The 15,295-nt window shown below is 38.5% G+C and overlaps 1 protein-coding gene across 5 annotated transcripts in view; it reads left to right on the top strand.

The window, feature by feature from the left end:
- The window catches only part of MAP3K4 (mitogen-activated protein kinase kinase kinase 4), a 69,116-nt gene that overhangs the window by 6,328 nt on the left and 47,493 nt on the right, over window positions 1-15,295 (top strand). For all 5 annotated transcript variants that reach the window (XR_014183641.1, XM_082048587.1, XM_082048586.1 and 2 more), the window contains exon 2: window positions 10,950-11,140. Coding sequence is in view for 4 of the 5 variants with exons in the window: in XM_082048587.1 (XP_081904713.1) it covers window positions 10,950-11,140 (191 nt within the window). In the remaining variant the exon portion in view is untranslated. The remainder of the gene's footprint in view (window positions 1-10,949; window positions 11,141-15,295) is intronic.

Genomic DNA, 15,295 nt, shown 5'->3' with positions numbered 1-15,295 from the left:
GATCTTTTAAGGTCCCTTCCAATCCCAAACATACTGTGATACTGTGATGGGAAAAAATAGTTAACCTGTTTCCAAATTTACTAGTAAAAAAGAACAGGAAGTTGTGATAATTATTTTTTCTGAGATGAAAACATGAAAAACTGCCAAAACTGTTAAAAGAGCTTCATTTAATTTATTTTTTTGTACTTATTTCCAGTTGGTGTAACTTGCAGAAGAAAAATTACTTCCTTAGATCATATAAATAGGTCTCAGTAGCTCTTATCTCTGCTTGCAATAGAAAAATACGATGAATACTAATTTGCATTTTGCTTAATTTATTTTTAACTAATTGTTTGACAATTTCTGTCTTTTTGAAGTTTACCATATTTTTGTACTGAGTCGAAAGGTGCTTCAGGAGTTCTCTGCTGGTTCGATAGCCTTTGGTACATTTTTTTGGTGACTCTTTGTCTGTCTGTCATAAAGATAATAATCAAGCACCCGGAAGCTTCTGCCCATGAATACAAGAGAATTTTGGGAAAAGTGGAAGAGTATTAGTGGTTTACAAAACTGACTGTGGTAGTTCCGAGATACTGAGAAGCAGAAGATTTTGTTTTAATGTCTCTCTTAAAATAAATGTTGCTAGTCAGTGTAGCAGAGCTGTAAGGGACTTTATAATGGGGGGAACTGGCTACAGTCAGGCATGTGCTTGAGGCCTACTGTAGAAGTTAAGTGTGTTCACACTGGCTGGGTCCTGTTGTAATTAAACAGCTTAAATGAGAGTTACAGAGGGGAAAATGTGTTATTGGGAATCAGTTAAAGATTAACGGTTTAGCTCTTAGCTTTACATTAGTGTTTTCCCCAATGAGGTTTTCTTTTTCCTTGTAGGTTTCTGCAGAAATAGTGGTTGTTCTATCACAGTGAAATCTGCTACAAACCATTGCTGATCTTGCAGCAGAAATACTTGCTTTGTACTTCTCTCAGGCCTCAGCTGGTGTGGGATTTACTGCACTCGGTGCTAAACTGTGAGCAGGGCTGTTGTAGCATAAACCCAGAGTTATCAAGCAGGTGGCAAGATGTGGGTCAGGGCTTCATTGCAGCATTGGGTGTTTGCATTGGTGCAGCCATGCTACGAGTTAGCCTTCAAACATGAACAAGTTGTAGACAGTGAGTGAAGCATGGCTATTACAGGGCTACTATTACATCCTGACTATTAACTAATGAAGTTTTAATGTTTCTGTAGTTACTTCTGTGTTGAAGAGCCCTTGTTTGTAGGTTATTTTATAAATGAGCTACTGGAATTACATAATTGAATCAGTGCTTGGTAGCGATACAGGTGTTACCTAAAGCATCTTCCTGCCCAAGTGTTTTGCTTTTATCATTGCTGGAAATAAGTAATTGCCTAAGTTTTACAGTTGACCCAGACTAAAAATTGCTAGTCTCATCTCCTGACATCCTTTCTTCTCCCCCTCAACTTGGAATATCTGCCATATGAAACTTGCTAGCATAACATTAAGTACATTTGGTTGTCTAATCAAAATTGAAGTGGTTTAAGTTGGAAAATGCTGCTAACAAGGACATTCCAGCTAAGCTGGATTGTTTTGGCAGCACTAGTGAACAACCAGAGTTGGTGCTTTCAGTTATACCTGTGCATCTTGGGGGCTGGTCGCTTGTGGCAAAGTGTCAGTGCAAAGCAGAAAAGACAGTAACATTATAAATTGCTCCAGCTGCTGCCAGAATAGAGTGACTGAGGGTGTGATTTCACATGACACACAATGTGTTGGAGCAGCAGGTTGGTTTCTTCCCCTTGGTCTCTGCCCAAGAGGAAGCCAAGCTCCCCCACTGCATTCTTTCTGGATCTAGCAGTCATGTGTCTGTGGAGTTTTCACTTCAGTTTATTGATCTGATGGGTAACTGATGAGCCCCCCAAATAACATGTTTTTTCCCCATCAAATTGGTGACTGAGTTCACATGATTGTTGGCTTCCATGCAGAGGTGCACTGAACAGGTTCTCCTTTTTGTGTCAAATTACTGTGATAATAGTCTTGGTAATTTCTGAGGCTCTTTACTTCATCCTTGTAGAAAATTGTGTTAATAAGCTTCATCACATTTTGTACTTAAGTTTAAAAGTTTTTCGGTATCACATCATGTTTTTTGTGCTTTTGCAAGCTTCTTTGCTGTAAGCTGTTCTAATGAAAACTTAGATCCTGTAAAATCTGCATCTGCAGACTTACTTGCTGAAGGATGCCATTGCTTTTTTTCCGGTTAGTGTCAGCAGTAAACGGTAAAATTACTCTCTCAGTAGTATGTAAATTCTTCCTCACTGCCCAAGTGCTGCCTTTTTTTCCCTAGCACACTGGTTCTTCATTCCTGCACTACAGAGACAACTGATCACATATCCTGCCTTCCCCTGATACCTCTGGGAGGAAAAATGTAGCTATGTACATCTGATGTTGAATTTGAATATTTCTTAAAACTGAAACTATTGTGCTGGTACTGTTTCTTCTTTAAAACCTTATTTTGAAATATTTAGTGAATACAGAAGAGCCCTAGATTTCTGCCTTGGGATGTTGTTTTAAGACAACAACATGACAAAATGTTTTTTCGTTTCCTCAGATTACTTCGAGGTATTATCTGTAGCACCTCTATCTCCTTCAGACTTTCTTCTGATTTTAAGATAAGGTAGTTCTTTGTTTTTTTTTTTCCTCATTAATTTTAGCCTTGACATTGGTGTGCCTTACATAATATCTGCTTTAATGGTTAGAGAGAAATCAATGAGAGGCTGAATGTGACCCTCATAAATATTTATGTCTTAGCTTTCAGAAGAGATGTGAAATGGATGCATTTAACTAGATAAGATGGGTCACCTCCTGTAGAAAGGAAGAATAGCGCAGGTGTAAGGGTGATCACAGGGACAGAGAGATAGAGGTGTGCTTGAAGAACTGGTCCTGAGAAATGAAAGGAGTTAGTTATCTTGTTTTTGCTTACCAACTGAAGGAAGAGTTGCAAGGGCAACAAATGCTTTTGGAGAACAATGTTTTTATTTTGTGCTTCCTCCCTGCCTTTTTTTATACAGGCTCACGCCAGAAGAGATGGTAGTTTGATTTTCCCCTTTTGCACTATGAGATTGCTGTTAGGTGTTTTTTCTGCCAGGCTTTATTGTCAAGTTAAGTTATCCAGATGCCTCTTTTCTAGAGTAAAATAGTATCTACAAGATCCTTGTAAGCTGGAAACTTGGAACACCAAAGCTCTTGTTACTGCTCTCCCATCCAGCTCACAGTTGCTTTCAGTGATTTTTGTTCTACTGATGGGATGGTTCTGTGTGCTCTTGTTCTCTATAAAGTTTGTGAGGGCAGCAGGTAGCAGATATTCCTTCCAATTCCTTACTCAAAAACATGGGCCTACATCTGCCAAGCAGTGATACGTTCCAAAAGTAAAAAAGCTTTTTTTCTCGGGAGGAAGTTGATCCAGACCTTAATAGAGATGTGGTCCTTTTTACAAGTCTAATTGTGTTCATCCTTCATAATTTGAAGATTTTTCTATTCCGATAAGTTTTTTACACTAGAAGAACTTTAAGAAGGACTGTATCTGCAGTTTATCTTCGTGGTAGTGATTCTTATTCAGAAAAACCCTCAAAACTTGTTGTTTCCCTATAGCTTAGCCAAATTCTCTTGAACATAGCAAATTAAAAAGTCAAATTTAATTATATTGTTAAAAATCTTATCAAATTCATTACTAAGTTTGTAACATTAAGTCCTATTAATATGTTGGCAGCAATCACAAGATATTGGTGACTAAGATTTAACATTGAATGCTCAGAAATACTGAGCTCAGGCAGACAAGATTCAAATGTGAGCACAAGGTCAAATATGGTCATTACTGTATGTCAGTATTAGGTTTAAATGTGAACTTTTTTTTTTTTTTTCACAGTCCCTGAAGGTATATTCACAACAGGAATACGTGACATGTACATCATTTAAATGTCCATGCTAGTCACAGAATTTTTGTATCTTGCTAACCAGGCTAGTTTTTTCACCCTCTAAGCACTGTACCAGATTTACACAGGATGTATTTAACAAAATATAAACTTCTATTTTTATAAACTCTGAGCAAATTCCTGCTGCTCTGTAATATAAAATAATGAAAAAACCCAGATTTTTTTTCTTGCTTTTTACTGAAGGCTTCCTTGGAATTGCACTTATAGTGTTTTTTCAAGGTTTTTCATTACTGTTTATTTTGCTGCCCTTAGAGCAGTTTGTAATAACTGTTTTGAATGCAATAGCTGCAAGAACTTACTTTTAGTGTTCACAAATATAGAAGACCTTTAAAAGAAGACCGTGTGCAAAATTAGATTTATAGTCCTTTCTGCTTTCAGCTCAGGAACTTTTCAGGAAGTCCATTTATTTAAGCTAATAGCATCCTTCAGAACAGGGAATTTTTTTAAAGGTGATTCAAAAAATAGGAGTGTGTGATGCTTTCATAATGTTGGAACATAACACTAAGAGTTTACACTGAATAGCAGTCCTGTACTTCAGAAGAACGTCAGTTCATTTAATCTTAACTTTCTTCCCTGATTAGGTTGTCTAATTCTCAGTTTCCCAAAGTGCTACTGGCTGATTAATGAAGCTCTTTCCTTTTACTGTTGGTCTGGGAGTACTGTTACATTCTCTTGTGCTACACAGATAAAATGAAACCCCATACTGCCCCATAGAAGTCAGAGCTGCTGATTCCAGAGTTGTTTTGTGTGCAGTGTTCAGCAGCTCTCACTGCATACCCTTTGGTTTTTCAGCTTGAACAGATGCAGAGATGGTTACCTAAAAATCCTGTTTGCTCTTTGCATCATCAGCAGATGTGGGATGATGACAATTTGCAATTATGTTCTTGTAAGGATATTGTTTATCTTTGATCTGGAGTACTGTGTCCAGTTCTGGGCTCCCCACTTTAAGAAGGACAAGGAAATACTAGAGCGAGCCCAGTGGAGAGCTACAAAGATCATCAGGGGTCTGGTGCATCTTTCTTAGGAGGAGAGACTGATAGAGATATGAGGAAAATATGAGGAGAAACTTTCTACTTTGAGGGTGACAGACACTGGAACAGGCTGCCCAGAGAGTCTGTGGAATCTCCTTCTCTGGAGACATTCAGAACCCGCCTGGACACATTCCTGTGTGATCTGCTCTAGGTGAACCTGCTTTAGCAGGCAATTTGGACTAGATGATCTCCAGAGGTCCCTTCCAACCCCAGCCATTCTGGGCTTCTGGGATTGCAGCTACATTTAGGGAGAGCTACCTTAGCTTTAAAAAGATTTGATTTGCAATGTGTAGTGCCTGTGTGTATTCTCCTGCCTTAGCTAATAGGCAATGCACATTACTAAGAACAGCTTTGTCTTCCTACATACTTAAATTACCAAGCTGAATCCCTGTTAAGGAGTATACATTTGATAAATAGACGCTTTGTTTTTTAAACAAAGACAATGAGTGTCAAGAACTAGCACTTGGTAATTGGCGGTGGACCTTGTACAGATCTTGCAGTTCTGTGTATGGAAGCAGGTGGTGCTGAGACAGAGCTGTACTGACGCGTGCAGGTGCAATGCCTGTGAGGCTGCGAGCAGCAGCAGCCTTGGAGCCTGCAGCTTGGGAGCTGTTGTGGTGGGTGATTATCCTGGCTACAGTGTTGTAATTGCCTCAGTTGAGGTTATCACTATGTGCTTGTAGTGCAGTCAGTTGACCTCTACTGCTCTGATTCTCAAGAAGCTTTTAAGCTGCGTGTGGGATGATAAGTGGTGGCTGAACCTCAGTTATGTAGGTGCCTAATACCTTCAAACTCCTGCTTATGAGGATCAAGGGTAGCTGATATAAAGGGAAGATTAAAAAGAAAAGTTCCCCCCTGTGTAGCTGTCACAGCTTTTAGCATGACCTCTTATTATTGGTTGTTACAAACTTTGGAAGTTTGAGTGATGCTTCAGTAAAGTGCAGAAAGCTTATACTGGTTAAAAATCATACTCTTCAGTGTGACTTTAGCCTACGTAACTTTAACATGTTCTCATGTGATCTTCAGTGTTTTTTTCATTTGTTCATTTATTTTTAATGATAAATTACTGTATTTTTCCAAAGGCTCATGGCATTTATCAACAGCAACGGTTACCAGACATTTTGCTCCTTCTCCTGCTGCTTCAAAATTTATACCTCAGTTTTCCTCCTCTCTTATTTTTGTTTGCAGACCTTTGAAAATCTGGAAGATTTATCTCAGTTTTCAGGATCGAGCTGGAATTGTAAAGACATTGCCAATGCTTTGACTTAGTTAAAAAAAAAAAAAAAAGAGAGAAAAAAAAATCCCATTGTTATCTACCAATGCAAATTGAAGAAATACTGTATTTTGTCTTTTCAGATTCTTGTTGAAATGCACCCCAGTGTAACATACAGTAGTTACTTGTTGGAAGGATTCTTGATTATTGAATCAAGACAAGCTCTTGACATTTCAGAGCTGTCAAGGTGTTTTGTTTGTAGGTTTTTGGTATGTGTGTGTTTGTGGTTTGTGTTGGTTGGGTTTTTTTAACCATACTGCTCTTGCAGCTTTCCCAACATTCCTGATTTATGCATCCAAGATACAGCCTTTTCTATATTCTTAAAGTGATGAGAAGCATTTTGCTCATTAAAATTGAGGCTAGGAGGAGCCCGTAAATAGTCTGATGTGAGAACTATGCACTTCCGATTTTCCTTATAAGCATCGGGTTTAAACTGTCCTTGGCAAAAAGTATCTGCAGTTGTCACACTTCTAGCTTTTCCTTTTTGGGTGTATGCCTAATTAAGATTATGATGGATTTCACTGGCTGTGGGGGAGAAAACCTGTAGTTCTTGGTAGCAAACAAGAAATTATCTGTGATTAATGTTTTCCAACTGTGGTTGCAGCAGTATTTAGGAACCAACAATTCTGTGTAATAACTAATACTATAATCTGATTTAGGTTTCCCAGCAGTGCGTTTTATAGGTTTGCAGATTTTAATTAGTCGTTGGTTAGTTCATAAAAGTAAGTGGCACAGGAACATTACAAATGCTATGTCAGTAATCTGTTAAAATTTTAACAGATTTTAACAGAGGGCTCCTACTGATGATCATGTATGTCTGGTGTTGTCTGGATGAGAAAAATTGATACCAGCATGACTAAGCTGATGTAATTGCTTTAGTTCAGACCCTGTATATTTAGTGCATCGTAGTACAGTAACGCTTTCACTGGTGAAACTGAATCTTTATGTTCACCAGCATTAATTTGTGGTCTGAGCTGAGCTACAGTCTTTGCACACAAACCTTGAACTGAGCATGCTGAATTAAACCTGAGTTGCACCATGTGCCTTCCTCTAAGCAGACCAGCCAGCTCCAGTTAGATAATTTTGTAAGCTGCTGACAGGAGTGGTTCTGTAGGGCATAATTGCTGTTCCGTGATCTGACTTCTAGTGTTTTGTGATAAACCTGCTATGTTTTTTAAGAAATTAAAGAACAGATTACTAAATTACCCAGAAAACAAAATGGCTGAATGTTAAGTAAACCGTACTGGATCCTACTGTATAGGTGTGTATGTAATTCAGGTGTGAGATTGGAGGGTGCTTTGAATACTTTTGGACTTCATGCCCTCTCATCAGACATAGTGAGAAACAAACCAAGGCAGTGACTGGTAAGGAACGAACCAGCTTATGGTTGTTAAAGATCATTTTGTTCATCCTGCTCTTTTATAGCAAGGTAACTAGTTTAGAACTGCCCTGGAGCTGAGACCCAACGCGAGTGCCCTGGGATCTGCTCTGCCAGGCCCTGCAAGAGCCTCAGCACCCCGCCCTGTGCCTTGCCAGGCCAGTGAGATCACTGCAAAAATAAATGATTCCATAAGCCCTGGAACCAATCACTTCTTGTTTCATGTGGTTTTAGTCTCTTGTGGTTGAGTTGTCTTTGGCAAAATCAGAGGGCTGTGCTCTGCCTGCAGTGTTTTCTGCAGTAGGGCTATTTGCAGGAGTTCTCAGGAGTAAAATTTATCTGGCGTCCAAAAAGATGCACACTTGAGTTCTACTTTCCCAGTTCAGCACTTACAAGGTCCTTTTCTGTTACTCATTCATCTGTTTTCACAAGATCTGTAGGAACAAATTAAGACTTTTTTCTTATATTTGGGCTATAGTGGTTAATTGAATTGGGTTGTTGGAAGACACATAAACAGCATGATTTCCCAAGGCAAGAAAACTGGGCTAAAAGCATTCGTGATTGTGTGGTTGTCATTGTAGCCAAATTCACTGTAGAGCTCTCCTTAGACTACAGGTGGTGCTACCGTACCACCTGAGTAATTTTCTTAGGTAACTTCTAAAGTTTGTCTCTAGTAGTTGGTGAACTTGCCTTCTCAAAGTTGTCATGTGAGAAGAGTATTTTACACACTAACTCTTTCAATGGCTTTGTGGAGAACATAACTGTTCTGCATGTTAAGGTATTTATTTCTGTTTATAGCGAAGGGCAAAGAAAAAGTACAGTATCTGATTTCTGATTTATTGCCTCCCTCTCCCCCTCAGTTAGCCTTACTGCTATTCCACTGACTTGCAATATTCTGGCATATTTCTTCCTGCAGAAACTCAGACTTGCTCCACCAGAGCACGAGTAACATTCCTCATCTGCTTCAAAAATAGTAGCAAGTAAAATGTTTGTGATTCAAGTGAAATTGAAGTTACAAGGTACTCACCTTAGTCTTGCACTGTCTGGTTTAGGTCAAATGTTTCTTTACCTCCCTGTCTTTTACCAGAGTCAAGATGGTGTTATTTGCATGCCTGCTTCAGAAATAAAATACGTGAGGCAATAGAGGCAAACTCTCTGTTTTTTTTCCTCCTCGTAGCTAGTCGTGCATGTTCTTCTCTGAGATGTATGTTAAAGCAAGAGAGTTCCACGTGTGATGCCAGTGGGGAGCGGTGGTGATGAGAGGACTGTGAGGGCGTCATGTCACACATATTCCGGGTGAAGGCAGAGGTCTTGGTGTCCATTTGAGCTCCAGCCTATCCATGGGATTCAATAGTTAGGGATTTGTTTTGGCCTTTCCTCCTCCTGCCCTTTTTGTCTCTTCTCTATATTTACCCTGGGTAGGTAAGCATCAGATGGGTATAAAGGATTAGTGAGGTTAAGACCTTGTCCTGCTGCCATCTACTTTCCCCTGAAACCTGAACAGACCAGAGGATTCTCATTATTTTGTGGGGCTCTTTTAACATTGTGAAGAATTCAAATGATATTTTGTTGGTAAGGCAATGATACAGGTCACAGATTGTCCTAAAATAGTTTGTTTCCTTGTTTCTGTGTATGAATTTGAAATTTCCTAACATGTCAGTGAACAGTATAAAATGTACTTAAGTTCAGTTGTTCACAGTCTGAGAGTAATTTTGTTGCTGTGTGTCACTTGATCATGCAGAGGAGATACAGCCATTACTGGTATTGTGCCCAGCTGCCACTGTACGGGAGTGATCTTGTTTGGTGGGACAGAACAAGTGTTCGGGAGGAAGGAAAGAGTACCTGACATGATTATTTATTTTATTTGTAATATTTTATTGTTAAAGCAAGTCCTAATATAAGAGTGCATGTATGCCCCCTATCGTGGTTGGTTTACATCTGACCTCTCCATGTGAGAGAAAGCTGGCACTAGAAGTTGTCTTCGAGCTTGCCTGGAGTTTACATACAAAAACTGATGGCTTTTCTTTTTATTTTTGCCATGTGAGTTTACAAATAGATCAACTCCTAGTATTGGCTTAGTGGGCGATTGTCTGAGTGCCAGAATTGACTCAAAGGAAAGGCTATAGGAGTTTTTTTTTGGCTAGGGAGAAGGGGAGATGAAAATTGTAGCAGTCTGGACTTTGTCTTATTCTGCAATGGAACTGTGCCATTGCTAAGATTAATTGCATGATACCGTGCAGTTGTTTTGTTGTTGTTTTCTTTTTTTCTTTTTCTGAAAAGGCCTGTTCATCACAGAAGGAAAAGAATCTTACTCTACAGTTTTATCTTTAAACTACTTTGATTTAAATTGTTCAGAGTTTCAGAAAATTACAAAGATAAGTCAGCATTTTAAAAATAATGAAATGTTTCGTAATATTGTATGTAATGCTACTCTGCAATATTTGCCAATACTACTAGATGTAAATGCAATGAAAGGTCCTACTTGGGGATGGAAGGCTATGTTGCTGGGCTCTGTACTGACATAGGTACTAATCCTGCAAAGATACACACTTTCTGTTGAATTCAGTGATACAGCGTCCAATTACTAAGCTAACCCTCTGGATTTGGGGTTTGGAGAACGTATATACGTTATCTTAATTTTGTGTTTGCAAGAGCTCTGACTTCTTTTTAAGTATTACCAGTATTTTTTTCCAAAGTGATCGAGGCTAATTACAAATGTTCTATGGAGACCCTGTTATTTTTTGGTTACCAAAAAAAAGTTCTGAGGTTAAACCTACTTAATATTAAAGTCAGTGGAAAATACGTAAAATACTTTAAGGTCTTCTATGGTATATAAAAGTTCTGTGAAGTGTGGAGAGCCTTTTCAGTGAACTTAGAAGTTGCCTTCATGGTATGCACAAGTTAGGGAGTGGAGGATGGAAGGGAAGACCTATGCTGTTGTCTCTGCTGCTGGTTAGATTGGCTGTCCTGCATTATGTTTGTCTATTGGAATCTTTGTTTCATGTACCTCTTTCTTAGGCTTGCCACAAGTTTTCTCAGAAACAAATATATGTATATATATGTTTACACCATATTCTCCTGGTGACACTGGCTATACATCTTCTTTGTTGTATTTTGCCTATACTTTGTTTGATTAGAAAGTTGTCTTTATGGGTGTGAAAAAACTTGGGATAAATATACATGGCTGTGGCAGAAGAATATAGAAGGTTGACTGTGGTTGGGATTTATCGATAGATTAGCTTTCTAAACAGGTATCACAACAGATAACATTGTGGTTTAACTTGTTCTCTACAGGAAAGAGTGCAAATCAGAAGATGCTACTTACAAAATCTCTGAATCTGACCCTGAGGAATTATCAGATGAAGCCAGTGCAGACACCTTCTATGGAACTTCTCCTCCTAGTACACCCCGCCAGATGAAACGTATGTCAACAAAGCATCAGAAAAATAACGTTGGGAGACCTTCTAGCCGCTCCACTTTGAAAGGTAGGTGTGGTGTTTGGTTGTTGGGTTTTTGGTTTGTTTTTTTCCTAAAATAATGACCATAAAGTCATAGTAGTAGCCCTTTATTACCTGATGGAAGAGATGTGCAGAAGGTGGAGCCAGATACTGAGGTGCAGTGAAAGAATAGGAGGCAACTGTCAGATGTTGCAACAAGGGAAAACTCTTCTGGACGGTAAAAGAAAAAATTTTACCATGGAGTGGTCAAACAGTGAACAGTTTGCCAGAGAGGTTGTTGAATCTCCTTCTTTGAAGATTTCCAAAACACAACTGGATAAGATCATGAGCAGCCTTAATTAGTTTTGAAATAAACCCTCCTTTGAGCAGGAGGTTGCAAAAAATGACTGTCAGAGGTACTTTCCAATCAAATTTTTTATGCTATTCTATGGTCTCTAGTAACAGTGTTGTTGCTTCTCTGCCACAATTTCATGTTCTGAAGAACTTCAGGGTCTATTTTATGGAAAAATAGAGTTATCATTGATTATTCTTTAGTGTCACTGAAGCAATTAAAATATAGTTACCATTGGTTACTTCTGTTGACACTCCAGTCATAAAGTCATAACTGGGAAAAAAAAGAAAAGATACTAGATATTTGTCTTTTCCTAATGTTACTAAGTAACATTGTCTAATACAAAATAAGACATTTTTAGGTCAAAATATGAATTCAAAGCTTTTCTTTATTTAATTTTGAGCAGATACAGAATGTGGTAATTGCTGGTTGAAAATATAATTTTAAAAAACATGCAGTAGCTACATCTTTTCAAGCTGCCTTTCTAAGAAGAAAAGAAAAAATGTGACATTTTAGTGGTTTTGCTGAGCTTGTGATGGGTGCAAAAAAATCCAACAAAACCCAGACAACCTATGTCAGACAAGATTATTTGTCAGAGTTGTTACGGCAGCTTGACTGTTGCCAGTTAATATTTTGGAAGCGATCTTTTTAAATTGATTCACATGAAACAGGGAATGTTACCACAGACTGCATTTACATGCAAGGATTACATTTTCAAGGTAAAATGTAGGGGAGAAAGTGGTAAATGGTTTAGTGTGAATAAGGGAATACAGTCGGTTCTTCAATTACATAGAGTTATGGCATGCAAGTTCGTAATAGAAAAAGGGCCAATGCAAACATCTTCCAAAGCTTTCGATTCCATTTCATACAACCTCTGGATAATGTCGCTGTGAAGAGAGCATTCACCAAAAGACCTCTTAACTAAATTGAAGAGAAATTTAGTTATATTTGCCAGTTAGCTGTGCCAGTATTGGAATTACTAAGCTGCTTCTGCTGGCTTTTAATTGTGCCTTTTGTCTAAGTTAAACTCTTCCAATGCAACATTAAGCTAAGGATAGTTTCTAAACATAGAAAATGTGATACTAAAGCATAGTATTTCATAGCAACCCTTTGGTACTTAGCACATATTGAGGACCAATACTTTTGTGAGAAATAGTGAGCTTTTGAGGTTTTGGAGCAAGGCGTCTTGCTTTCTGCTTGTGAGGGTTGTGGTTCTTGCTCCTGGAATAATAATATCCTCTTCTTGGTTACTGTGAATCTATCTTAAAATATGTGTGTTTTTCTTTGTTTCTTTGTTTGGGGGTTTTGTGTGTGTGTGTGTGTGTGTGTGTGTGTTTGTTTTTTTGTTTTGCTTTTATGAATTGGATAGTGTTTTATTGTGTAAATTTTCTGGAAAGTTCATAGTTTATTTTGTTTGTCTATGTGTACCATCTCAGAAAATTTATTCCATATTGAAAAACAAACAAAAACCACAAAGAACCCCCCCCAAACACCCATGGAATTAATGTTTTCTAAGTTAAACACATTTCAGAGTTGCTCCTCAGACATACATGTGTCTCTTGACAGTTTTTTCTGACTTGGAGCGTGTGCAATATCAGTCCAGCGATGCTTGCTTGCCTACTGAAGTGTTAGCTCTTGGGCTATGTAAAAAACAGTGCCCCTGCCTGCTTTTTAGTATGAAACTTAAGCAACTTCATACTTGAAGGGGAACCTCTGTCCACCCCACTTTCTTAACCCCATCAAGTTCCTCAAGCTCATTTTCTCATTTTTGTTTAATGAGCCGTTTAAGATCTCAGACTCTACTGTGTGCCCACTCTCACCTATCGATTGTTGCTTAGTCATGAAACCTACCTGCCCTATGTGGCACTAAAGGTAATTGTCACTCAAAATTTGTTAGTACAGCTGAACTTGTTTTACAAATTTAAGCCTATATTACAAAACTGCAATAAAATTGGAAGTAGGAGCTCATATAGTTACAACATTGATACTCATTTATTGCAGAATTGTCAGGTATATTTGAATGATGGATATTGAAGTATTAGGGCGTTTTGAATGTCTAATAATATTTTTAACTTACCTTTCTTTCATGTGTTTTGGTGGGGTGGGGAGTATTGAAGGAGATTAACATTAAATATACAAACTGAAGGGATTTAGTGAACCTCCTGATAGCTAGAAGGTAAGTTCAGAAAGTGATCCTTAAATGTTCATTTATTTTGCAAGGTCACCAAAATCTTTAACATCAAAGCGCTGTCAAAATTTGATCTGTACATGTTTCATCTCTGCCAGCCTCCTTCATCTTCCTTCTCCTTCCCTGCCCATGCAGAATGTGTCTTTCCACTGCTGGCCTGTCCTGCTGGTTGGGCAGTTGTTGCCCCACAGTAGTGCCAGCTGTGGCAGGGAATTCAAGCTGATTTGCTCCACAGTGCTTTTAGACTTGTGTCCTGTCTGGTGCTGGTTAACCTCATGAGTTAGTAACCAGTGAGGGTGAGGTACCACTGTCTGACAGTAATGTTTCAGTAGATAAATGTAAAATCAATGATAGTGAATTCCACAGCAGGCTTCTTAGAATCACTGGGAGGTTTCCATTTCCAGGAGGAAACCTGTATTTGAGTTAGGTTTCTGTGTCATCTGCTGTTGTACTTGCTAGCTATTCAGAGAAAGATGTATGGATACCTGAAATAAAAGTAGTATAAGAGGCATTAATAAAGTCCATATTTGCAAGAAACTGTTTCTGTGTTGACTTTGTGATTCTTCTTTCTTCCTCATATACTTCAGAATATAATTTCTTTTTTCTTTCCTCAGTGTTAAGTGCCATCGTACACATTGCGACCTGCCCAAAGTGTACATGTTTATGGCAAGGGTTAAATTATAGTTTTTTAGATATGAGGATTGGAAGGTGGCAGTGTGGCATGTCACAGTCTAATTAACTCACTTATTGCTCATTACCAGCTGAAAACAGGGTTCATAATGGAAACAAGCAAAGGAAGGTGCTCTGACCATGTGCCTCTCTCTGCTTTTGTTTCAGACATCTGTGCAACCTTAATACAATACCTTTGTGCACATACATTTGATGGTCTTTGAGCTACGTTACCACACCAGTTCTTTTCCAGAGAACTGCTGTCTTAAATGAGTAGAGATTGTTTGGAATTTTGCGATGAAGGAAACAGATCTCTATATGACTGTACCTTCTTTTGTTGCAGATGCTGGAGGATATGTAGCGAGTGAAACAATGACGGGCCATGTGATAATTAAGTCAGTGAAGTACATAATACAAGAACAGCATTCTGTCATGAAAACTTGTGTGATGTTAGGCAAATAGCACAAATTAAAATCCTCTGTTTGTTTCTTGTTTTCCTAGAAGCAAACCAGAGATTCTGGGATGTGGTTTGTAAATTTTTGAGAATTTAGGTTGCAAGTGGATTGAGAGAGTTTTGAAGATGAAGTCTTCAGTGTTGAGCAATACCTCTTCCAGTTTATGTCACACAAAAAGCATGCTGGCTTGACAGATCTTTCTCCATCATGATTTTTTCATATAGAGAAAGGGAATAATATTAGTCTTCCACTGAGAGGCCCTGTTTTATACATAAGCTTTTTAGTATTCCTGGTATGAAATCGATGTCGTAGTGAGGAGCACAGTAGCAGAGACTCTAAGGAAATTACTACTTCTAGAATGGAGAACGAGCCTTGTGCAGCAGATAATCCTCAGAATCACAGTGAACAGTGAAAAGAAGACGAAGTATTCAGCCCATTGTCCTGAAAGTCTTTTCTGTTCTTGAATAAGCTGAGGCCCTCTGACCATGTAGCTGCCTGTGTTCCAGCTGCTGATCCCTGGAATGCAGCTAGTCTACGTA

This window comes from Streptopelia decaocto (genome assembly GCF_964273445.1).
Source record: "Streptopelia decaocto genome assembly, chromosome: 3".
In the NCBI taxonomy this organism is placed as follows: Eukaryota; Metazoa; Chordata; class Aves; order Columbiformes; family Columbidae; genus Streptopelia; species Streptopelia decaocto.
The sequence above is the reverse complement of the archived record's forward strand: the minus strand, read 5'-3'. Positions and strand labels throughout refer to the sequence as shown.